Source organism: Bufo bufo, chromosome 5, assembly GCF_905171765.1.
Source record: "Bufo bufo chromosome 5, aBufBuf1.1, whole genome shotgun sequence".
Taxonomy (NCBI): domain Eukaryota; kingdom Metazoa; phylum Chordata; class Amphibia; order Anura; family Bufonidae; genus Bufo; species Bufo bufo.
In genome coordinates this window covers 488,851,015-488,876,818 of record NC_053393.1, presented here as the reverse complement: position 1 = coordinate 488,876,818, position 25,804 = coordinate 488,851,015, and the positions used below count along the sequence as shown (strand labels likewise).

The window sequence follows — 25,804 nt, the reverse complement described above, 5'->3', positions numbered from 1 at the left end:
GAATGAGGTCATTTTCAGACCTGAACTGGTCCCTAAAAATTGGGTTTTTGAACATTTCTGAAAAATTTCAAGATTTGCTTCTAAACTTCTAAGCCTTGTAACATCCCCAAAAAATAAAATATCATTCCCAAAATTATCCAAACATGAAGTAGACATATGGTTAATGTAAAGTGATAACTATTTTTTGAGGTATTACTATGTATTATAGAAGTAGAGAAATAGAAACTTGGGAATTTGCAATTTTTAAAAAAAATTGGGTAAATTTGGTATTTTTAAAAAAATAAAAATGAATTTTTTTACTTCATTCTGCCAGTGTCATGAAGTACAATATGTGACGAAAAAACTATCTCAGAATGGCCTGGATAAGTCAAAGCGTTTTAAAGTTATCAGCACTTAAAGTGACACTGGTCAGATTTTCAAAAAATGACCAAGTCCTTAAGGTGAAATAGGGCTGAGTCCTTAAGGGGTTAAGGCTATAATGGGGTATCACATCGCATAGAGTTATGCAACTTCCCCTCTAACACCACTTTGACAGTATATTTTATTGTAGAACATGCAACTCAATTTTCAAAGTTACGCTATTGCCCTATCAAGTAAAGATATTATAAGGGTTTTTATTACAGCAAAACTTGCTAAAAGTCTGTTTTTTCTCATTTCTCTAGAAATTGTTTTTCCCAAAAAATTTTTTCCTGTGGTATAGACCAATCATCTAATATTAGCTATTTTTTCCTGTATGTCAGATGCAAGTTTAAAAACATAATTCTAATTCCAAGACTTCCAAAGAAAAGAACACAACCTCTTTTTAGTTTCAAATAGTTGATGTTACATTCAAGATGGGGATTTTTAAGACGTTGGAGTAATAAGGTAATGATTGTTTTTAGACAACCAATTTTCCAACAATTTATTGGAAAAGTCGAGTTCAAAGGGTGTTCCAGTTACAACATCTGATCCCTGTGATATCTGTGAGGGTATAAGAACAAGGAGCCCGTGTCTGACATTCAGAGTGGAGTTCAAGCAGGGGCGTACATAGAAGTCACTGGGCCTCATAGCAAGAATCTAAATTGAGCCCCCATGCCCCATTCATAGCCACTTCTATTGCCAGTTCCTGGCCAGCAGTGTACTACCCTCAAGAATCCTAAAAGGGGTTGGGGTAGCTCTGCGCCCTCTTCACTATTTTCCCTGGACATAGGCACCTCCAAGTATGTATTATAAAAACTAAAAAACAGGCACGAAAATGATAAAGACATCTTGCACGATATGATAAATGCACTCGTAAGGCACTACATGCAAAATCTATGTAGAAACTAATACCACATTTGATATGATAAATAAATATGAGGTTCTTAGCAAATATATTATGATTAAAAAAATATATCTGTGCCGACCCACCACAGCAAGGTGACCTCATTCCAGGCAGGAATCTGCTCTGTTCAATACCTATCTCTATGCCAGTGGGCATCGAAATTCAGTAGAGCAGAACCCACACATATACTGTGTTGCTACTTCTGTTTGCCATTATGCACGCCTGATTATCATCCCACTGATTGAACACACCTGACTCTAATTTCACCTTCAAATTTTCTGCTAATAAAACAGACTTGTGATATTGGATCATTTTCCTCAAAATAAATGACCAAGTCTAATATTTTTGACTCATCGGTTTGATGTGGTTTCCGTTATCTAATTTTTGCAAATATATGCACAAATATAAAAATTTCTAAAGGTGTCACGAATCGATAGGGATAGTGCAGCCCTAAGCTCTACCCACACCACTATCACTACCTACTTTCACGGTCCGTCCTAACCGGCGGTGCGCAACTGGACGGCAGTCCCTAGCTTATGTACGTGCAGGGGCCTACAGGGAGGGAACAAGGTGGGAGAAAACAACAGACAAAGACAGCAAGCACAGAAACGTAAACTACCAGGCTGGGTCAGAAACCAAACAAGCAATAATCAGCTATAAGCAAAAACCAAAACAAAATGGAAGCCAAGGTCAAGAGCCAGGAGGTCAAGTCAGTACAAAGGAATAACACAGGATCAAGGTCAAATACAAGCCGAGGTCAGGAGCCACAAGGTCACATCAGTGTGCAAAGGGATTCCACAGGATCAAGAGCCAAATACAAGCTGAGGTCAAATACACGAAATCACACATGCAGGAAAATGCTAGTGGTGTAGTAAGACCAATCACAGGCAATTTCAGCAGGTTGCCTGTTAAATAGGCCAGACTGAATGGTCAAGTGACGTGGCCAGTGTCACGTGACCCTGCGTCACCCCCAGCCAAAACCCTGAGCACCAACTCATATCCATTATCGCTCGTTCCTGCCCCTGCTCGTTGCCTCGGGTATGGAGGATGCCGGCCGCACTGAGGAAGCGTGCGCCGCCGGGCCTCCCACCCCCTTGTTACCAGGGAGATGAGGACGCTGGCTGCGTCCTGACGCCGGCTCCTTCTCCCCCTTTATCAGCGGGACGCTGGCGTTGCTGCACGGAGGGAGTGCACCGCCGGTTCCCTGTTACAGAAGGGTTCACAAACTTTCAAGCACTACTGTAAATATACAAGTTAGTAACCATTTAGATTAAGTTCATTGCAATAAATGCATGCACAAAATCAACAGGGAAAGTTCAATAACTGAGTTTTGCCTTCAGTTACAGATATACATTAGTTTAAATCAAAGCCTATACAAGGACGGTAGAATAATAATTCTAGAAATGAGGCGCTCCTGAAGTGCTTGATACATTTTATTGCAGCTTCACGTTCTAGTGCAACAAGAGGCTCCTTTCTATTTTCCTCCTGCTCATCCTCTCCCAGCAGCTAATCCTTCATCGCGCAGACGGTTTTATCTGATTAATCAGTCAACCCTCGTCTCATGATAGTGTGAGTGAAGGAGTTATGGCTGCCAATGTCTACCTGCACTTCAAGCCCGAAATCATTCTGCGTCAAATAGAATTCATCCTAACGACAACACATCTATTGCATAAAAACAGCCAAACTATATATTAAAGCATGCACGATGGGAATACCAGGAGTCAGGGGTAATTATTTAGAGAATAGCAGATGTGTCTCACGTTGGATTACTTCCTATCCGGTCATAATAACACGCATTTTCATTGTCTTTCCCATTCTTATATTGTTCTGTAAGTTCAATAACTTATAATAATTACATTGCTGAGCAAAAGCAGTATGAACCATTACTGACTGCAATTTGAAGTACTTGACATACAGTACGCTTGTAACGGTCGCGTACACACACACACAGGGGGGAGGGAAGTGACCACTGCACTCCACCCTCACCCCTGACCCTGCCGACTTGCCTCGCAAGTCCTAATGACAGGGGACAACTAGACAGCAATCCCTAGCTTGGAATAAGTGCAGGGAGGACAGACCAGACAAACAACAGAACGTGAACGGACCGAGTCAATACCAGGAGATCAACAAAGTACAAATGGAGCAAGCAGATAATAGTCAAGAGAAGCCGGGGTCATAAATACCAGGAGAGTCCTGAAGTACCAAAGGAGTCAGCAGAGGATCGTCAGGAGGAAGCCGGGGTCAGAATACCAGGAGAGCAGCAAAGTACACAAGAAGCAGGCAGAGGATCATCAGGAAATCAGCAGAAGGTAAGTACGCAGGTCATACAAAATCACAGATGGAACCTAAATAACAGGCAACCTGTGGCCAGCAGGCTGCCTGTTTAAATACTGACTAGCAGGGATCATGTGACGTGGCCAGCGTCACATGACTCATCCTGCTGCAAATGGCTGAGCACCAAGTGCCCAGCTAGGTGCTCAGGCTTAATCTGGTTGCTGGGGGAACCGAGGACGCCACCCTCGCTGAGGAGACTTGCGCGGCCGGGTCTGTCCCACCCCCCATCACCCCCATCACCTAGGAGACGATGACGTTGCACGCATCCTCTCTCCTGTACAGAGCTGGGGTGCCGTCGGTGCTGCGGAGAGTAAGCGCATCCCCGGCGCCCCGTGACAACGCTGTTGTTTTTATTTGCATGTAAAGTGCCAGATGGAGTATCGCGTACCTAGGTTTATCAGTATCAATAAGTCAGAGCAGATAGACTTGTATTGTATTTTTATTTCATTTGCATGACTGAAGCTGTTAGGTGTGATTAAACTGCCTCAGGAGAGGTATTAGAACAGCATTGTAAGTGGCACCCCTCTTCACCAGTATTTAGTTTCAGAGATTCCTTTTACAAGTCATCCTAAAGAGAAAGCCAGGCAGTTGGCTAGCAAAATGTCTTCAAGAGAAAATGCAACAAGTCCTGTTACTCTGAATCAGTACTACTGATATACCATTACCTAGATGAAAGAGAACCATTACAAATGCTATTATATAGAGAGAGTCAGCATATCCTCATACACATAAGATAGCAGATTTAGCCACGATTGCCTTTATGTGTATGGGCACCTTGAGACTGAAAGGAAGGAGGCCTTTGACTACATCACAGAACATATTGCATTTCTGACAACCACTCAACCCAGCTCAACCACTCAGAAAGCATGGAAATAGAAAATTAATATTTACAAATATAATATACAGGGAATGAAAATACGTGAAATACTGTATACAGTTCAGGGACAGCACTTCTAGCTGCACATAATACAAAGCTACAGCTCTCTAAGGTGGGTGGGGGGAATCATGATATTAGTTTTTTAACGATGTTTACTGTTCAAAAGGTAACTCCACATAAAATAGATATATCCTGTACTAAATTCTTTATTTAATTATTTATGGCTATAAAACTGTAGTTACATTCATTCCTTTCTTAGTTGCTTAAATATATTAGAGGTGCATCGGAATGAAGTCGCTTCGGCCCACCAGAGGAAATGATTCTGAGGGCTGATCCTCAATGTATATAGGATTTTAAGTGGACTGTTTTCTTAGGGGTCCATGATTGTCAGAACTTGGGCCACCGGAGGATCTTCTGGTTCTCTAGTGGGCCAGTCCATCCCTGGTTGACCGTTGTCCAGTATTCAAAGTGCTGTAATGTGTCATGCAGCCGCTAAACATGAGAACAGAGAAGGGGGTCTCATTGCTTCAAGCCCCATCACTCATATGGCAAGGTAGTCACCAAGCTGTACCTTCCAACCCTCCAGTTCAGGATGAAGCCTTTAGCTTTAGCTGTAAGGAGAACCCTTTTCTGTTAACTTAACATTTAAAAGGAGGTTGCTGAATACCTCCTCCACCCAAAATATATTTATATTATGTCACAGGCATGAAGAGTCTCATTCAAGAGACTGAAGCAAATAAATGGTTTGCTAACCTGGAGATCAGGACAAAGGCAATTATTCAATTGTTTGAATAGAGACGAGCCATTATACAAGACATTTTATATTCTTATTTTTTCTGTTGAAATGTTTTTCCTCTACATTTTTACAGTCTGGAGCCAAGGGGAAGTTCCACTTAAAGTTTATCATTCAATCGATATATTATGCACAAATGAAGCTCTGTAATAAGGTTATACATTTGCAAAAATTGGAAGATGTAAGACGAAGCTTATTATGAGTTAGTTTTCTTGTTATCTATCACAATGTAAAATATATAAAAGCCAGTCCTGAAAAAATGAATGATGGCGTTAACTTAATATTCAATATATATATATGGTTTGTGAAATCATGAACCTGCAGCTTTGTGTCCTGGAGGGGAAATCTAAATCATTTGTTGGTATACAATGCATAATGAGTTATCAGGATTGTAATCACAGCGTACATTTATGGAGGAAGGGTGCTTCTGCTGGCGTTTTAACCGAATATAAACAAACCTTAAAATTCACATGTGCCACAAGCCCAGGAGGAGCGGAGTGAAGGATGGGAGTGGTAGTGGTTCTGGCTGTAACAGTCAATAACAGTGACAATCCTCACACAAATGCTTCCTAGGGCTTGGTAGTGGTAGGACGGCGCACCCTAAGGTTTAGGCTCCTGCGTGATGGTAGTTGGGGTGTCTTTGATGTTGTAGGATTGGTGCAGGTGCAAGGCAGGAGGTGTAGGGTGCAACAGCAAACGTATGGTGCAGGAGTCAGTAGCCAAGCCAGTTGTAGGAAAATAAACATCTCTTTACCTAAGTGAACAATGGAAGTTGTAGTACATCCAACGTTTTAAATACAGAATTCCAAAAAAATCACAGTGCAATTGTATGGATTTGAGTAAGAAAGAATTATAGTACTCTTTCCTCTCTATCTTTCCAAAGTCTCTTTCTGCAGAATCCATGGTTGGCAATATTACTCTCATAACGGTGGCTGTAATGTCCATCTGAGAGATACAGGTTTAAGAGACAACTGGCCAGATCACCTCCAAGTGTGAACAGTGTGATAGCAATATCCCTCTCACAGCAGTAAAGTCAGCAGCTTTGATCAGCAAATACCTTACTGGCTGACTCCAATGCTCGGTGATGCAGATTCTGGACCTTCTTGGTTCTTTCCTTTCTCTTTTACTCTTTGTGAGGTATTTTTCTTAAGCAGATAATCTGAGAAAGTGATTATCTGTAACTTTGGCCTAGTCCTGTGAGGAGAGGAGCACATGTAGGAGCTTCCTCTCTCTTCCTATGCTAGACTACCATCTAACTAGCCTGAGCTACGGTCGGATCCAAGATCCATACCCAACTTCCTGCAAGGGCTGAGTTAGGGTAATTACCTCATCTTATCCATATAAAAGCTGAGCATGTTACAAGGTATGAACATATAAAATAGCATTAAATAACTGCGCATACTATTATATAACAAGAACAGTATGCAAGTACCCTTTTATGGGGTACTGCACATTGCCCAAAAAAAGTAGATTCCTAGATGATCTAAAATTACGGACAACTAAATGCCACACAGAAATCTGCCATGTGACATCATACTATGTAACATACAGAGACAAAAGATACTGTGGACAATACAAAATGATAGGATATCTTTCCCTGATGCAATGTAATAGAGAATCCTCTAGCACAAAGCATCCACGTAGATCTTAGTGACACTAATGTAGCCTGGTGCTTGGCATTGTCCTGCTGCTGTGAAAGACCTTTAGTTCATTTACACGGCGCCGGTGAGCAGAAAATTATCGGGAAGGTTGCGTTCCCTGCTAATCAGTGGAGGTGAAGAGCTGCATTTACATGCAGCAATCACCTCCATTGTATGGGATGAGCCTTGGCTACTACTCTCGCTCATCATCTTTGTTGTGTCTGGGCAGCAGATCGTGCTGTGTAAAAATATTAATTGAGTTGTCCACATAAAAGATGAATTCACTGGATGAACGAGTGCTTTGCTTGTTCATCGGGTTATCTGCGGCACCATTACACAGGCCAATTATCTGGAACCAGAGTTTGTACGAGCATTTGTTGTCAATAATTGGCCCCAATATCGGGTCATGTAAACCAACCATAAACCATACTTGCCGAATCTCCTGGATGAGACCTCCTAGTCTCCTAAAAGAGTTGGAAAATATTCCAGGTGCTGGCAATGTCTCCTAGCATCTCCCGAAGAACAGTTCTAACTGTGATGCAGTCCCAGTGCCCAAAAACACACGGGGGGGGGGGGATGGATACAGGATAAGGGGACATGCTTGATAGCTTGCTACAGTAAAGTTGGGGAGGTATACAGTAAAAAGGGAGTGGCATGGGCGAAGGGGCATGGCTGCGAGCCAAGAAAATTTTGGCAGTGCACTGCATGCACCGCAACCTCTTCCCTCATGTATCAGCTGCTTCCAAAGTTGGCAAGTATGTTCTAAAATTTACTTTATGCAGCATACCTAGCAAGGGTTCATGTACATATATACATTGTCATACAAGTAGTCATACACATACGTAAATTGCTGTGAGGTCATACATATACGTAAATTGCTGTGAGGTCAAGTATGCAAGACTGCAGCCAAAGACAAAAAGGAGAAGGTGAGGACTGATAGTAAGCAGCTGTTGGTGGGCGATTCTATCATAAGAGGTGTGAAGTTTGAGGAAAATGGTTTTGTGAGATGTCTCCCTGGTGCTACCGCTAGCAGGGACAGACGACGTATCCTTAATATTGTTAGGCAAGCAAAGCAGGAAAGGGAGGTAGATGTTATTGTCCATCTTGGGACAAATGATCTGGCTTGCAATGAGGTTTCAAAGGTGAAGGTAGCTTTTCACACACTTGGTAATGATATACGGGAGGTTGCATCGACTGTTTCATTCTCTGCAGTTTTGCCTGTGCATAACCTTCAGCATGACAGGAAGATGTGCATTAAAGAATTCAATGTATGGCTTGGTGAATGGTGTCTGAACCAAGGGTTTGACTTTGTGTCTCATGTTAGCTCTCGTTGGAATGGAATAGAATTGTACAAGAAAGATGGTTTGCATCTTTCTCTCAAGGGAATGAATGACCTCAGTGAACAGTTCAAAGTATTTGCCAAGGAGCATTTAAACTAGGAAAGGGTGGCAAAAGAGTGATAATCCAGAAGTCTGACTGCCCCCCGGAACAATGCCAGAAGATGCCAGTAGCACATAGGTTAAGAAATGACAAGCTCAGAGTCTTGTCTATGCAGTTTAGGGAATAAGATCAATTAATTTGAGTCTATAATGGCATCTGAGTATATAGATTTAGTGGCTGTTACTGAGACATGGTTCAATGGGAGTAATGACTGGGATATAACAATACCAGGGTTCTCTCTATATAGGAAAGACAGAGAAGGCAAGAAAGGGGGAGGGGTGGCCCTGTATGTGAAAGATAGCATAAAATCTAATTTAATACAAATTAGCGAGACCAATTTAGAGTCAGTTTGGGTTATGTTGCAGCTTGATAATCATAAGGTAACTCGTGTAGGTGTGATATATAGACCACCTAGCCAAGTCAAAGAATTAGATGATCTACTAGTTGAGGAAATAGCTAAAATGACATTGAAAGGGGAAGTTATCATTATGGGAGTCTTTAATCTTCCTGATGTAAACTGGAAAACCAAAATAGCTAGATCTGCCAGGAGTACAGATATTTTAAATTCCCTACTGGGATTATCTCTACAGCAAGTAGTGGAGGAGCCAACCCGGAAGGAGGCCATTTTAGATTTAGTATTCACAAATGGGAATTTGATATCTGATATTACTGTAGGGGAAAGCTTGGGATCTAGTGATCACCATTCAGTGTGGTTTACTATAAGTGCAGTGACTGAGTCACACCACACAAAAACAAAAGTTTTAGATTTTAGAAAAACTGACTTTTCTAAAATTAGATTAGTGGTATACAAGTCCCTATCAGATTGGAACAGTTTCAATGGAGTCCAGGAGAAATGGGACTACTTAAAAGTGGCACTATTGAAGGCAAAAGATAATTGCATTAGGCTTGTCAGTAAAAGCAAAAAAAGGAAGAGACCACTGTGGTACTCAGCAGAAGTGGCCAAAATCTTTAAAAACAAAAAGATAGCATTTAGTAATTATAAAAAAAATATAAAAAAACGAGGATGACAGGCAAATATCTAAGATTAGGCAGAGAGAGGCCAAGCAAGTTATAAGAGCTTCTAAAGCACAGGCAGAAGAGAAATTAGCTCAGTCAGTGAAAAAAGTCAATAAGACATTCTTCAGATACATAAATGAAAAAAGGAAACTAAAACAAAGAATTACCAAATTAAAAACAAAAGAAGGAAGGTATATGAAAGAAGATAAAGAATTAGCTGACTGCCTCAATGAATACTATTTTTACAAAGAAAAATGAAGGAAAAGGACCTCAGTTAGGAAGAAAGACTAATGAATCTTTTGATGCATGTGTCTTTACAGAGGAAGAGGTTCTAAGTCAGCTGTCTAAAATTAATACAAATAAGTCACAGGGGCCTGATGGGATACACCCAAAGCTATTAACAGAGCTTAGCGGTGTACTAGCAAAACCATTAACAGATTTATTTAACCAATCACTGGTAACAGGAGTCATCCCAAAAGATTGGAAATTAGCAAATGTTGTGCCCATTCACAAAAAAGGTAGTAGGGAGGAATCGGGCAACTATAGGCCAGTAAGCTTGACATTTTTTGATTGGGTGACTAAAATAATAGATGGAGGAGGTGCAGTAGACACCAAGGCTTTTGATACTGTCCCACATAGAAGGCTTATCAATAAATTGCAGTCTTTGTCCTTGGACTCCCATATTGTTGAATGGATTAGGCAGTGGCTGAGGGACAGACAACAGAGGGTTGTAGTCAATGGAGTATATTCAGACAATGGTCTTGTTACCAGTGGGGTACCTCAGGGATCTGTTCTGGGACCCATATTGTTTAATATCTTTATCAGCGAAATTGCAGAAGGCCTCGATGGTAAGGTGTGTTTTTTTGCTGATGACACAAATATTTGTAACAGGGTTGATGTTCCTGGAGGGATACACCAAATGGAAAAGGATTTATTAAAACGAATGGTCAAAAATCTGGCAACTAAAATTTAATGTTGATAAGTGCAAGATAATGCACCTGGGGCATAAAAACCCAAGAGCAGAATATAAAATCAGTGATACAGTCCTAACCTCAGTATCTGAGGAAAGGGATTTAGGAGTCATTATTTCAGAAGACTTAAAGGTAGGCAGACAATATCATAGAGCAGCAGGAAATGCTAGCAGAATGCTTGGGTGTATAGGGAGAGGCATTACCAGTAGAAAGAGGGAGGTGCTCATGCCGCTCTACAGAGCACTAGTGAGACCTAATTTGGAATATTGTGCGCAGTACTGGAGACCATATCTCCAGAAGGATATTGATACTTTGGAGAGAGTTCAGAGAAGAGCTATTAAACTAGTACATGGATTGCAGGATAAAACTTACCAGGAAAGATTAAAGGACCTTAACATGTATAGCTTGGAAGAAAGAAGAGACAGAGGGGATATGATAAAAACTTTTAAATACATAAAGGGAATCAACAAGGTAAAAGAGGAGAGAATATTTAAAAGAAGAAAAACTGCTACAAGAGGACATAGTTTTTAATTAGAGGGGGCAAAGGTTTAAAAGTAATATCAGGAAGTATTACTTTACTGAGAGAGTAGTGGATGCATGGAATAGCTTTCCTGCAGAAGTGGTAGCTGCAAATACAGTGAAGGAGTTTAAGCATGCATGGGATAGGCATAAGGCCATCCTTTATATAAGATAGGGCCAGGGGCTATTCATAATATTCAGTGTATTGGGCAGACTAGATGGGCCAAATGGTTCTTATCTGCCGACACATTCTATGAGAAGAAGAGATCAGTCAGAAATATCCTTCTTCATATAAGTTGGGTTCCTTTTTCTCCCCAATCACAACTCTAATAGCAAATAGGTGAAGGGCCCAGACAACAGGGCAGCCCTCCTTCTCTAGAGTCAAGAACAAGGGGACTGGCTGTAACCAGTAGGCACTTTAGTCCCAGGATGGTAGGACATAAAACAGCAAGATTAAGGCGCCCATTTTTATGTACACCTCAGGACCCGAGTTGTATATCACAATAGTCGCTTAAGGGCGGGTTCACATCAGCATTATGGATTCCGTTTTTGTTTTCCGTTATAACATGGTTATAATGGAAAATAACGGAATCCATAAGACGAAAAAGTCAAAACGGAAGCCTTTAAGAGGCATTCCGTTTTGATCCTTCATAATACAAGTCTATTGCAGCAGAACGGTTTTGTTCTGGTTTCCATTATGCAGGAGTCCAGTCCTGCATAACGGAAACCAGGACAGATCCGTTATGCTGCCCATAGACTTGTATTATGACGGAATGCAAAACAGAAGCCTTTAAAAGGCATTCCGTTTTGCTTTCTGTCCTAATAGAAGTCTATGGGAATCATAACAGATCCGTCTGGTTTCCGTTATGCAGAACGGAAAAAAAAGTCCTGTCGACAGGACTTTGTTTTCTGTCTTGCATAACGGGAACCAAACGGATCCGTTATGATTCCCATAGACTTCTATTATGACAGATCAAAACGGAATGCCTCTTAAAGGCTTCCATTTTGACTTCCGTCTTATGGATTCCGTTATTTTCCGTTATAACCATGTTATAACGGAAAGGCATAACGGAATACATAACGCTGATGTGAACCCACCCTAACTTGTATTTTAGGTGTAGTAGACACGAGATCTCACCTTATGGGAATTTTTGGAATTTCTGCATCAGAATTTTAGTATAGAGCACCTTTTTGCATTGAGATCTTCTAAGGAAAAGAAATTTACATCTCAAAGGGGTCCTTATATGCACTCACTGATATCTACACGCCTTACACTAGAGATACAGTATCTAGCTCTGAGATTCCTTCAACCATAAAGTAACTACCTCGTTATCAAGCTTACATGAGTCAGTCCTAATTACTGTCCAAAATCACTTACCATGTCCATGTTTTTTCTCTGTTTGGTTGCTATTTCTTTATGATATTAGGGGTTGTATTGTTCATGATTTGAGACATAAAGCCCTGCATTGGTTGTCTTTTTGATACCCTTATCTTGATATCACATTTGCAATGTTGTTTGTATATTTTTTTGGTGTATCTCATAAAATTCCAATAAATATCTATTGAAACTACACTGCCAGCACCCGCCATGTGTGTCCCGCTCCCCACATCCCCTCAGCCACAATGACGTACAGGTATCTCATTGTGGTTGAAGGGCTTAATTGCCATAAAATGGTGAATTATGAAGGTGCCACCTTACCCAGCAAACATCACCTAGATACCAAAAATAGCAGAGTCTAGCACCTAATTCAGCCCATCATAAAGTCCCATTATTCATTCCTTGACCTTACCCAATCCCTGATATAAATGGAGTGTCCTAAATGAATCTCCCCTGGTAGCCGTGGCATGCAGTTCCTCTTTTTCCTCTGCTTTCTGCTTCGTTAAGTGCTTTGGACAGCAGTTTCCAGCAGCCAGTATCATTCACATGTCTTTTCTTTGTGACTTCCTTTCAACTAATGTCTTAATGAAATACATTGAGCATATTCTGTAAATGAACATTGTAAATTTTGTTAATGGATAAAACAGGGCATTTCAGTACCATGAAACATCACTAGTTAATTTCATTTTTTTTAAAAATATTTTTACTATTTAAATGGTGGCCACATGTTCAGTAGTGATCTACAGCATTAGTATTATATCATTATTACCCATTTCTTGTTTACCCACTAGGGCAGGGTCTAAATTGATTAGTAGCCAAAGACTTGGACCCCTTACCAACCAATTGGTATGAGTGCACTTGGCTTGTCTTTGAGGTGCAAGGAGGGCCTAAAACAGTGGGCTTCGTCTAGCTATCGGCTCTCAGACACTGTTCTAATACCTGCGAGGTTAGTCTGCCCTTCCTAGGGTCAGTTCATATGAGGTCAATGAATGGGAGTACAGGAGTAACAGGAGTACCTGGAGCAAACCCATAGTAACATGTGGAAATGTCTTGACCATGTACATAGGGGTTGTGTGGTGCAAAGATATTGATCACCTATCCTCAAGATAGGTCATCAATATTAGATCTGCAAGGGTCTAACTACCGGAACCCCCGCCGATCAGCTGTTTGAAGGGGTAGCAATGCTCTGCTAGTGCTGCTTCTGCTTCGAAATTATCTGTGTGTCGTCTCCTTTGTAGAGGGGAAGCAGTATAATTACAACTGTTCATTCAATTCAAGTGAATGGCACAAGCAGTTGTAATACACTGTGCCACTGCTGCAGAGACAACCGCGCACAGGTAATTTTGAAGTGGAAGCAAAACCACTACCCCTTCAAACAGCTGATCGCCAGGGGTGCTGGAAGTAGGACCTCTGCCAATCTGATATTGATGACCTATCCTGAGGATAAGTCTTTAGTATCTTTGCACTACACAATCTCTTTAAAACTAAGGTCCACAGTAAGGTCTCTTTTACACTTGCCTATGAAAACAGTAATCAGATTTTTTGTAATTTGTTCTGTTTTTGGTTTTCATATTTTGCGATGTTGTCTATTTTTCATATACCCCAAAGCAAAAGAAAACAGAACAGCAATTGTATAATACAAGGATAACAAACTTTATTAGACATATAGTTTAAAATAGAGTTTCATATACGTTAGCAGCATTACATTCACAGGAAAAATACCCACAGGACCACTATTCATGATACATACAGGTATTTCTCCCATAGATAGAGGATATCAATAAACCCCAACCATAAGTAAAGTGCAAAGTGCCACAAAATGGATCAATACATACAGAAGACAATTATGTAGAATATACAGACCAGAATAGTCCTGAATCGTGACACGTGTTTCGCGGTCGCTTTCTCAAGTGATATCCCTGTGGGTATTTTTCCTGTGAATGTAATGCTGCTAACGTATATGAAAAACCTATAAAAGAAACTAAGCTGACTACATACTATTATCAAATATCATAAATACTTTATTAATTACAAAACATGATATATATCACGGACATAATCATTAATAGCCAAGTGGGCAGAAAAAAACCCATCCTGAAGGGACACAGGCTACAGGCAACATTATCATAAATTGATGTATAAGTGAGTAATGAATAAATTAATATGTAAATAAATAATAAGTAATAAATATCACAGATATAAATATCACCCCCTGACGAAGGCATGCCGAAACGCGCGTTGGGGTAACGCCATCCTTGTTGGTTGACACACGGCACTTGTCCTTACTTTTTCTTTATGCTGTTCAGGTTGTATGGGTAGAGGTGGGTGATTATTTTTGGATCCTCTCTCTGGACTGGTAGTTATTATTCTCTTCACCTGTGGCTCCCCATAACATACAGTGTGGTATGATTTATGACCTACCTCTGGGATATTTATTACTTATTATTTATTTACATATTAATTTATTCATTACTCACTTATACATCAATTTATGATAATGTTGCCTGTAGCCTGTGTCCCTTCAGGATGGTGCTTTCTCTGCCCACTTGGCTTTTAATGATTATGTCCGTAATATATCTTGTTTTGTAATTAATAAAGTATTTATGATATTTGATAATAGTACGTAGTCAGCTTCATTTCTTTTATAGGTTTTGCATATTTCATGGGAGCTGGTACTCATGATTATTTACAGGTTGATCCTCGTACTATTGCCGCAATATGGATTGTATATGCTTGTAATGGATATCCTGGCACACCGACCGGGTACCTCCATCGAATGATGCTCCTAGTGCTTCCCGAGGACTCCAAGCACTCCACTTGACACCGAAAGCGCTGCAGACCCCACGAACCGCCGAAGCTTGGTTGAGGTCTCGCCGTCTCCTACCCACCCTGGACCTACGACCAGGCTCCAGTGGGTGAAGCTCTCCTAAATCCAGAGAGCAGGAACAGCTCTTACAAGAGCTAATATTATAGCCAGGGGTGTATAGCAAATCTTCAGCGTATAGCAATCCCCAGTGTCGATCAGTTACCCAAACACCAGCCTCAACATGATGAAGGGTAAAACAGGAACTCTTTATTGAACACACAAGCATTGACTTATACACATTTTCCAACAAGGTTACCACCCACAGGGTTTTGTAAAAACAACCAATAAACATGTACAATACACTCAGACACTCCCACACAAAATCCTCCCCTTTGCCTGTGATACAATTACCTTACACAATGGGTTGATGCAATTGTATCACAGGCAGGAGAATACACAGTGTCTTCTGTCCTGGAGACAACCGAGGAGTAAGTCAATTATCTCTCAGGACAAAGGTAAATCACCAATACACACGTGGAGACAATAGGACAGACATCACTACTCAAATATACAATGTCCCACCCTTTACAGTACACATAGACATTTAACATATCCCAAAATGGCACGAATTAGACCAGGGGTTCAAAAGTTAGTAAAAGTCCTTTGTGAACAAAGGAAACATGGCTGATGAAAGGGCCCATAATCTTGGGGCAAGAGGCTGGTAGCCAGGCCTCTCCTCCACCCAGTGGCGAGGTTGGTTTCGTCACAATGCTAATTTTAGCTTGGGCATGAGGATCCCTTTTGGTTGTTTTGCTTTTGTATTTTTAACGTATATCAAACTCTATTTTAAACTATACGTCTAATAAAGTTTGTTATCCTTGTATTATACAATTGCTGTTCTGTTTTCTTTTGCTTTGCTTTTGCTTTACATCGGGGGTTTTGCTTTTAGTATTGGGTGTGTGTCTATTTTTCATCTGCATTTGTAATGTTTTTTAAATTCATATGTAACAAAGTGTTGTTACACACATGTGAGCTGTGCAAATACAGAAACCGATTTTTAAATACAATCCATTGACTTCTATGGGCTACCTAAAATACCAACCCACCCCCGCCAAAAAAAAACACAGTTCACATAAAAAACACATCTATAAACAAAACTTAAATGTGGAAAAAACATTTGCTGAAAATGTATTGCCACTGTTTTTTCAATGAAAATAATTGAATGATTATATGTCTATAATACAGAAGTGTGTATAAGCCCTTAGCTTTGAAGGTTTAACTTATTCACTTGTATTCTGGGGTTAGTGACCTCTTAAACCTGTCTGTCTAATGTTCTAAGACAAGTTCTTTATGTTTTTACAGAAAAAATTAGCATGCTGTCCACCTTCATCGTACCATTTAAGTTTATCAACCCTGGGGCAAGCAGCATGGATGATGAAGACAATTTAAGTAAGTGCTTATTCATAGCTTACAGATAGCTTTATAATACGGTTATTCTTTCTTGGTTTATTTCTTTTAGGCCTCTTGCACACGAACGTATTTTGTTTCCGTGTCCGTTCGTATACCGAACCATTCATTTGAATTGGTCCGCAAAAAAAGTTATTCTGTGTGCATTCCATTTCCGTATGTCCGTATTGCCGTTCCGCAAAAAAATAGAACATATCCTATTCTTGTCTGCATTACGGACAAGGATAGGACTGTTCTATTAGGGGTTTGCTGTTTCGTTCTGCAAAATATGGAATGAACACGGACATCACTGGTATTTTTTTCGGATCCTATTTTTGAAGACCGCAAAATACATACGGCCGTATGCATGAGGCCTTAGGGCTCATGCACACAAACATATTTTCTTTTCGTGTCTGTACTGTTCTATTAGGGGCCAGCTGTTCCGTTCCGTAAAATACAGAATGCACACGGACGCCATCCGTGTTTTTTGCAGATCCGTTTTTTGCGGGCTGCAAAATACATATGTTTGTGTGCATGAGCCCTTAAAGTGGCACTCTGCTTTCAGTAGATCAATGTTTTTTCCTTTTCTGTATAACTTTCTGTATTAATGCCTCACAGTTTTCGAGACCTCTGCTTGCAGGGATTCACTAGGAGCTTTTATTTTATTGGCTTTCAGGGGTTTAAAATCTATCTTGTTCATGTGATGGCCATCAGTCAGTGTCTGCTTCTTCCAAAGTCAGCCGCACCGTGTGGGGTCTCAGAAGCATAGCCTTCACTGGCACTAAAATAAAAAATGTGTTTGTGGTGGGACAACCCATTTCACGGGTACCTACACAGATGGACTTCATTTAAAGAGTGGACGCAACTAATTAATCTTCATCGACTAATCAAAAATGTCAGACACAACTAAGGTGTAATGATCAGTTCCAGTTAAATATGAATACTCTCATACATGTTAATACCCATTGACTTGTCTGTAGACAGCAGTCTTATGCTTAATAACTATTTATTTTCCAAAAAAAAATTGGACTCATCCAGATGTGCACTTCTTCAACTTTTCTCTCAGTTCAACTTATCTGAGATGTATGATGCAAAATTATAAATTTTTTTAAATCTTGATTTTTTTTTTATACTGTGCCACAAGATGTCTTTCCTTTATCTGTCTATGTGTCTAGCCCAGGGATCAGCAACCTTCGGATTTCAGCTGTTGTGAAACTACAATTCCCAGAATGCTCTATTCATTGCTATGTGAGTTCTAAGAAGAGCAGAGCAAGTATACATGCTGAGAGTTGTAGTTTCACAACAGCTGGATTGCCGGAGGGTGCCTACCCCTGGTTTAGCCAGTGATTGTGTTCTGAATTGCAGTCTGTCAAGGGTTTTGCTAGCATGTCATGATATTATTCTATGAGAAATTGGAATCCTCAACCAAATCCAAGCCAAGGTAAGGATGTACACCTATGTAGCAGCTGCCTTCCCCCTTTCCTCCTGGAAAGTTATATAAAGCACATTACTCAACAGGGGGTGTCAAGGAGCACAGAGTAACGATAGAAAAAAAACTCAAAATGTAAAAACAGTAAAAAAAAATAATAATAATAAAATTATTATTAGGGGTTTACTGCCCCCTTGATGCTAACATGAGTTGTAACTAGAATTGCTCTAGATCAGTGATGGCCAACCTGCAGCTCTCCAGCTGTTGAAAAACTACAACTCCCAGCATGCCCGGGCAGCTTACAGCTATCAGCCTACAGCAGGGCATGGTGGGAGTTGTAGTTTTGCAACAGCTGGAGGGCTGCTGACTGGGCATCCCTGCTCTAGATGGTAACTGACAGCAGCAGAGAACGATATTAACTGTGAATGCTGTAGATCCAAGAATTGAATTTGATTTGCAGGTTATCTTACTCATAATATACGTTTACGTAAAATCAAAAGCTGGCATTTGCTTTTCTCACTTGGTATTTGCACATTTGGATCGTTGGATTTACTTAAAATGCCAACTTTCATCTTATGGAGTGAAAGGTAGATTTATGCAGAGATAGAAAAAAGAAAAGAAAAAATATAGTGGAGGTTACAATATTTTTGGAGGTTTTTGGAGGTTACAGTATTTTTCATGGACCGAACGCTCATGTCACTTTTGCTTATATAGATCAGAAATAAATCAGAATATCAATATAAAGCACCAATCACATGCAACCAGAAACCTCAGTCTAATTTACAGAATTTTTTTTGTGAAACAGTAAGAGGGCAATCAGAGAAGGAAAAGCATTCATGGCGGGTTACTAAATAACAGTGGCTACTTATCTACAACCGCATTGCAATATATATATATATATATATATATATATATATATATACATATAACAAAAAACAGAACAGCACCTCCTGAGACAAATCGCGGGTGCAAGCTACCCGGCAATAATACAGCAAACAAATAAAGTAGCAGCAGCACGCCACTAAATGCGCTAAGACTGAGCGAACAGGTGAATGTGTGAACAGGGTCAAATACATGACGCCATTATTTACTGCAAAGCAGTGAAGAAGCTCTTAGCGCATATTATTGATCAAAAATATACAGTATATATATGTACCTTTTTTACTGATCTAATCTAAAGGGGTCACTTTACGCTATGATATACAGTTCTTTTTCCACTGGAGCAGACAGTCTCTGACTGTAGTGGTGTTGTCATTATGGACTTTATGTGTGTGACGCATGATTGCGGTAGCCAATAAATGGACACATTATGATGTCCATTGTTACAACCAGCCAGGGGACTATGGTATGAGAGTGGTGACTCTTTTTACAATTGAATCTGGACCTTATTCACTTTTCGAAATATCAAACATCCCTTCAAGTCTTAAAGAGGACCTGTCACCACTCCTGACATATCTGTTTTAACACCTTAAGGACCCAAGACGAGAATGCTCGCCCTAATTGGCCGGTACTTTGCGCGCCAGGTCGAGCATTCTCGTCCTGTGGTCCTTCCTCCCCCCCATGTGCGGTCAGGCAATCAGCAGCACGGATCCGGCTGTTACTGACAGCTGAATCCCTGCTGCATCCACCAGCATCGGTGATAACGCCGATGAATTAACCCCTCATATGCCGCGTTCAGCGCTGACCGCGGCATATGGGAAGTTTGCTCTCCCTCTCCGAAGCCATTCCGTCCCCGTGCTGCGGTGGCGGTGACCCAATGGTTGCCATGGCAGCCCCAAGCCATTCCAAGGCCTTGGGGCCCGGCATGTACGGATGCCTATGAGGCCCAGCCCCCAGGCTAGGTCTCATAGGCAAACTATCAGTGTATAAGGCCTCATGCACATGGCCGTGCCGTTTTTTTGCGGTCCGCAAACCGCCAATCCGCAAAAAACGGAAGTCGCCCGTGTTGCCTTCCGCAATTTGCGGAACAGGCGCCAGCAATATAAATGCCTATTCTTGTCCTCAAAGCGCGGACAAGAATAGGACATATTGTTTTTTTTAGCAGGGCCGCGGAACGGATCCACGGATGCGGACAGCACACGAAGTGCTGTCCGCATCTTTTGTGGCCCTAAAACGGCGGCTCGGTTGCGGACCCAAACAACGGTCGTGTGCATGAGGCCTTACACTGTTTAATACACTGATAGTCAATGCAGAACAATACAGATGTATTGTGCTGCATTAAAACAGGGATCAGACCCTGTAATGTTGAAGTCCCATAGTGGGAAAAAAATAAAAAATAATAAAAGTGAAAAAAGTGTTTTAAAGAATAAAAGAAAAATTAAAGTTTCAATTAAAAAAAAAGTCCCTTTCCCATAAAAAGAGACAAATAAAATTGTAAAAAATAGAAAAAAAACTAAAAAAACAGGCATATTAGATATCACCGCGTACGTAACAACCTGCTCTATAAAAATATCACATTATCTGATCAACACCGTCCAAAACAATTTATAAAAACGGTGCTAAAAAAAGCCATTTTTTGTCACCTTACATCACAAAAAGTGTAATACCAAGCGATCAAATAGTCATACGCACCCCAAAATCATACCAATCAAACCGTCATCTCATCCCATAAAAAATGAGACCCTACCTAAGACAATCACCCAAAAAAAACTAAAAAAAACTATGGCTTTCAGAATATGGAGACACCAAAAAATCTTTTTTTTTTTTTTTTAAATGCTTTATATGTAAAACTAAAAAAAACAACCATAAAAAGTTGTAATATTTGGTATTGTTGCGTCCGTTACAACCTGCTATACAAAAAATACCACATGATCTAACCTGTCAGATGAGTAATGTAAATAACAAAAAATAAAAACGGTGCCAAAACAGTTTTTTTTGTTACCTTGCCTCACAAGAAGTGTAATATAGAGCAACTTAAAATCATATGTACCCTAAAATAGTATCAACAAAATTGCCTCCTTATCCTGTAGTTTCCAAAATGGGGTCATTTTTTTGGAGTTTCCACTTTAGGGGGTCTTCAAATGTGACATGGCAACTTACAATTATCCCAGTGAAATCTGCCTTCCAAAAACCAAATGGCATTCCTTTCCTTCTGCGCCCTGCCGTGTGCCCGTACAGCAGTTTACGACCACATATGGGGTGTTTCTGTAAACCGCCGAATCAAGGTAATAAATATTGAGTTTTGTTTGGCTGTTAATACTTGCTTGGTTACTGGAAAAAATTGATTAAAATGGAAAATCTGCCAAAAAAGTGAAATTCAGAAATTTCTTCTCCATTTTCCTTTAATTCTTGTGGAATACCTAAAGGGTTAACAAAGTTTGTAAAATCAGTTTTGAATATTTTGAGGGGTGTAGTTTCTAAAATGGGGCCATTTATGGGTGGTTTCTATTATGTAAGCCCCACAAAATGACTTCAGATCTGAACTGGTCCTTAAAAAGTGTGTTTTGGAAATTTTCTGAAAAATTTCAAGATTTGCTTCAAAACTTCCTAAAAAAAGAAAATGTCATTTACAAAATGATCCAAACATGAAGTAGACATATGGGAAATGTAAAGTAATAACTACTATATTTTTCGCCCCATAAGACACACTCCCCCCCCCCCCCCAAAATGGGGGGGGAAACGCTAGTGCGTCTTATGGGGTGAATACAGGGCAAAAAATATAAAATGTGTGGCCCATTGCTTGTGCACGGTACATCGCAGGCTGCACTGCATAGAAACAGTAGCCTGCGATGTAACAAACATATGTGTTACTGGAAGAGGGAGAGCCCAGCGACCACAGCGCGTGCTTGTTGATAGGGATGGCCGCTGGGTGGCAAAGTCAGGCGGTGTGACTGGTGCGGGGTGATAGAGAACGGCCGGCCCCGTCTGGTGGTGGTTGACAGGGACCGGTCGGCCGGCAGATTTGCAGGGAGACATTGATGGGAGCGTGGGAGCAGGCAGATGAGGGGCGAAGCAAGCTTTCCTGTCACACATGCCTGCTCCTGTGTATGTGCCCTAGAAGCTGAGTGGCATGGAAGCTGATAAGAGGCTGGGGGCTGAGAAGAGGTATGAGGGCTGATAGGAGGCATGGGGTCTTATAGGAGGCATGGGGGCTGATGATAAGAGGCATGGGGGCTAATCTGAGGTCTGAATGCTGTTTTTATTTAGATTGGGGCTCTTATCTGAGGTCTGATTGGGGGCCATTCAGATTGGGGTCTGAACTAAGGTTTTATTGGGGTCTTATTAACATTGGGGGTCTGATTGGGGCTGTCAGCTGAGTTCTAATTAACACTGGGGGTCTGATTGGTGGTCTGACCTGAGGTCTAATTAAAAATATTTTTTTATTATTGTTCTCCTCTAAAACCGTCTTGTGGGTCTTATAGGGCGAAAAAAAATATGGTATTTTAGGAGATATCGCTATCTGTTTTAAAAGCAGATAAAATTACATTTTTTAAATTGTGAATTTTTCAAACTTTTTGGTAAATTTGGTATTTTTTTATAAATAAAAAAGAAATATTATGACTCAAATTTACCACTGTCATTAAGTACAATATGTTATGAGAAAACAATCTCAGGATGGCTTGGATAAGTAAACGCGTTTTAAAGTTATCACCACAAAAAGTGACACATGTCAGATTTTCAAAAAATGGCCTGGTCTTTAAGGTGAAAAATGGCAAGGTCCTTAAGGGGTTAATAGCTTCATGCATTCCCCATGTAATAACAATTCTGGAGCATCTGCTCTTCTGATGTGCCATTCCTTTATTATTTCTACTAGAAGTTATGAATGAATTGCTAGCAGTCTGCAGTAATGGTACAGAGGGGAGGTAACCAGTTGGGGGCGTGTACCTGCACAGTCTGAAAATGGAAGCACTGATTGGATAGAGTCAGTCTGTGCAGGGACACACCCACAACTGGTTACCATCCCTCTGTACCCTTACTGCAGACTGTTAGCAATTCATTCATAAAGTCTAGTAGAAATAATAAAGGAATGGTACAACATAGAGCCATAGGAATAGATATTACAGAATTGTTATTACATGGGGAATGCATGAAGCTATTAAAACAGGTGTGTCAGGAGTGGCGACAGGTCCTCTTTAAGTAATTCCATTGCTCCCCTTTAGGAGACCAATCCTGCTGTCTGGTAGTTTTTCATTTATTTTTTATTTTTATTTTTTTGCCACTGTTTTTAGTTAAAGCCATCTATCTTAGGGTGCATTCACACCACTGTTTAGCTTTCTGTTCTTCTGATCCGTCAAAAGAAGAGAGCGAGAAAAAAAAAGGATCCTGTAAAAAAAACTGATCCTGTTGCGTCAGTTGTCATCCGTTCGAGCCATTTTCATCTGAGGTCCTGCATGCATAAGGATATATGGCTGAGTTCACATCACCATTATCTTTCCGTTCTTCTGATCGAGAGAGAGAGGAAAAAAAAGATCAGGATTCTGTAAAAAAAAAATGGATCCTGTTGCATCAGTTAGGGCTTGTGCACAGGGCTTTGTCCGCAAAAAACGGATCCGCATAAAATACGGATGACATCCGCGTGCATTCCGTATTTTGCTGAATGGAACAGCTGGCCCCTAATAGAACAGTCCTATCCTTGTCCGTAATGCAGACAATAATAGGACATGTTCTATTTTTTTGCGGAATGGAAATACGGACTTGCGGAAGCGGAATGCACATGGAGTAACTTCAGTTTTTTTTACAGACCCGTTAAAGTGAATGGATCCTCATACGGTCCGCAAAAAAAATGGGTCGGACACGGAAAGAAAATACGTTCGTTTGCATGAGCCCTTTTGCATAGGATCAGTTTTTTTTTTTGTAGGATCCGGTAAAAAAAACTGATCCTGTTGCATTAGTTGTCATCCGTTTGAGCCATTTTCATCTGAGGTCCGTTTTTGAGACAGGGAAAAAAGTCCTGCATGCAGGATTTAATGTATATAAGTAAGTAGCTTTATTATTTTGTACTTTCATTTTGTGCCCTTACTAAATTTCATTGGGTCCTATGAATGAACAGGTTACTCCAAATGTTGCCAGAATTCACCCCTTCCTTCTAGAGCATGCAATGGACGCAATGAATGGCACTAGTCCAATCTGAAAGATATGCTAATCTAACTTTACCTCCTACTTCTAATGCCGCCTCCGCCAGATCCTTTGTGAAACAAGTTGAGCAACTGTATTGTATTTCCAGCTCAAATATTCTTCACTCGCTGTATTCTGTTCCTGGAACGACTCCCAAATAACATCAATCAACATCATTTCTGAGACTGAAGTGAGCTTGCTGCGTTAAAAGGAGCATCTTTGACTGTAGTAGATAGCATTAAGTGTGAGAATAAGAGGTTACAGAACGTACTCCTCTAATATACTTGCTATTTATTGTCCGTAAAAGTCTACCATTAGACCACCTGGTGCCATGCTTTTAGCGCAAAGAACTGAGGAGAGAAGGGTTTATCTATCGAAGCTTATGTCGGTTTCTTACTTAGTAGCTTAGTGTATCGTTCTCTAGTTGTCTTTTGCATTGTATGCATTCTGGTAAAGTCAAAAGCGTATTCATAATAGGAAGAGCGTAAAATGCAGGTTACATTTCTGGCATTATAATAATGATAATATAATACACTTGGCAGCTGAAAATTATTTTATGGTAAGATGCGTCCATGTCACAGCTATAATTTCCTTCACCAAGTCCTGTGTCTAAATATCCTGGCCAAGGCTTGCTTGCACCCTTATCCGGTATCTTGTCCCCAAGGCACATGCCTCCCCAGCCAACCCCCTTGCTATACCCCTAGGTGTCATGTATTAGTTTACTTAAAATTGAAGCTTGTTATGAGAACATACTGTAACAGTTAGGCCTCATGCACACGGCCGTTGTTTGGGTCCGCATCCGAGCCGCCGTTTTGGCGGATCGGATGCTGACCCATGCACTTCAATAGGGCCGCAAAAGATGCGGACAGCACTCTGTGTGCTGTCTGCATCCGTTGCTCCGTTCCGTGGCCCCGCTAAAAAAAAAATAGAACATGTCCTATTATTGTCCGTTTTGCGGACAAGAATAGGCATTTCTACAATGGGCTGCCCGTTCCGTCCCGCAAAGTGTGGAAGGCACACGGGCGGCTTCAGTTTTTTGCAGATCCGCGGTTTGCGGACCGCAAAAAACGGAATGCTCGTGTGCATGAGGCCTTGAACAGTTTTTTTGTATAATTTTACAAAATTCCACCTTGAAGGGAATGTGTCGTGATAGACATACTCCCTGGTCTGTAATCATCATGTTATAGAGCAGGAGGAGCTGAGCAGATTGATGTATAGTTTTTGGGTATTACGGTGCTTTTTAAAAAATATTCTTTATTTTCAATTTACAAATAATACATCTGAACAGAATAATGAGCAGACATCGCAAAGACTTCAGAGAAATGACATCGAATTTCGCAGGTCATTGCTAGCGATACCAAATAAATGGGTAACAAAGCAAATTTAGAGTATCTGTATATATTGAAAAAAGGTTGGGTGGAAGGACAAGAGGGTGGGGAGAAGAGGATGGGCCATTAAGGGACGGTGGGGGGGGGGAGTATATGTTGATATTGCTTCTATCATACTGACTCTCTGAGTTAACTGTTATTGGTACAATCCTATGAATTGCTTATCACAAACTGAAGGAGAAAGAAGGACCAGATCTTCTCTAAGTCATATAGAGTTTGCTATGTCTCGCCATGGCTGCCAGATTTATAGGAACTTGTCATGTGTTCTGCTGATCAAGCTGGACATTTCTTCAAATTAGCATATTAGGTCCACCTTCCCCTTCCACTCCCGAATCGAAGGGGGTCTCGTATCTAGCCAGTGTAATGGTATTGACGATCTAGCAATTGCAAGTAGGTGCGTGGTGATATC

The 25,804-nt window shown here is 40.6% G+C and overlaps 1 protein-coding gene across 1 annotated transcript in view; it reads left to right on the top strand.

Annotated features, from left to right (window-relative positions):
* Nucleotides 1-25,804, top strand: part of ADARB2 (adenosine deaminase RNA specific B2 (inactive)) — a 761,328-nt gene that overhangs the window by 356,056 nt on the left and 379,468 nt on the right. Inside the window, exon 3 of the mRNA XM_040434228.1 lies at nt 16,441-16,527. Within this exon, the coding sequence (XP_040290162.1) occupies nt 16,452-16,527 (76 nt within the window). The 5' untranslated portion in view covers nt 16,441-16,451. The remainder of the gene's footprint in view (nt 1-16,440; nt 16,528-25,804) is intronic.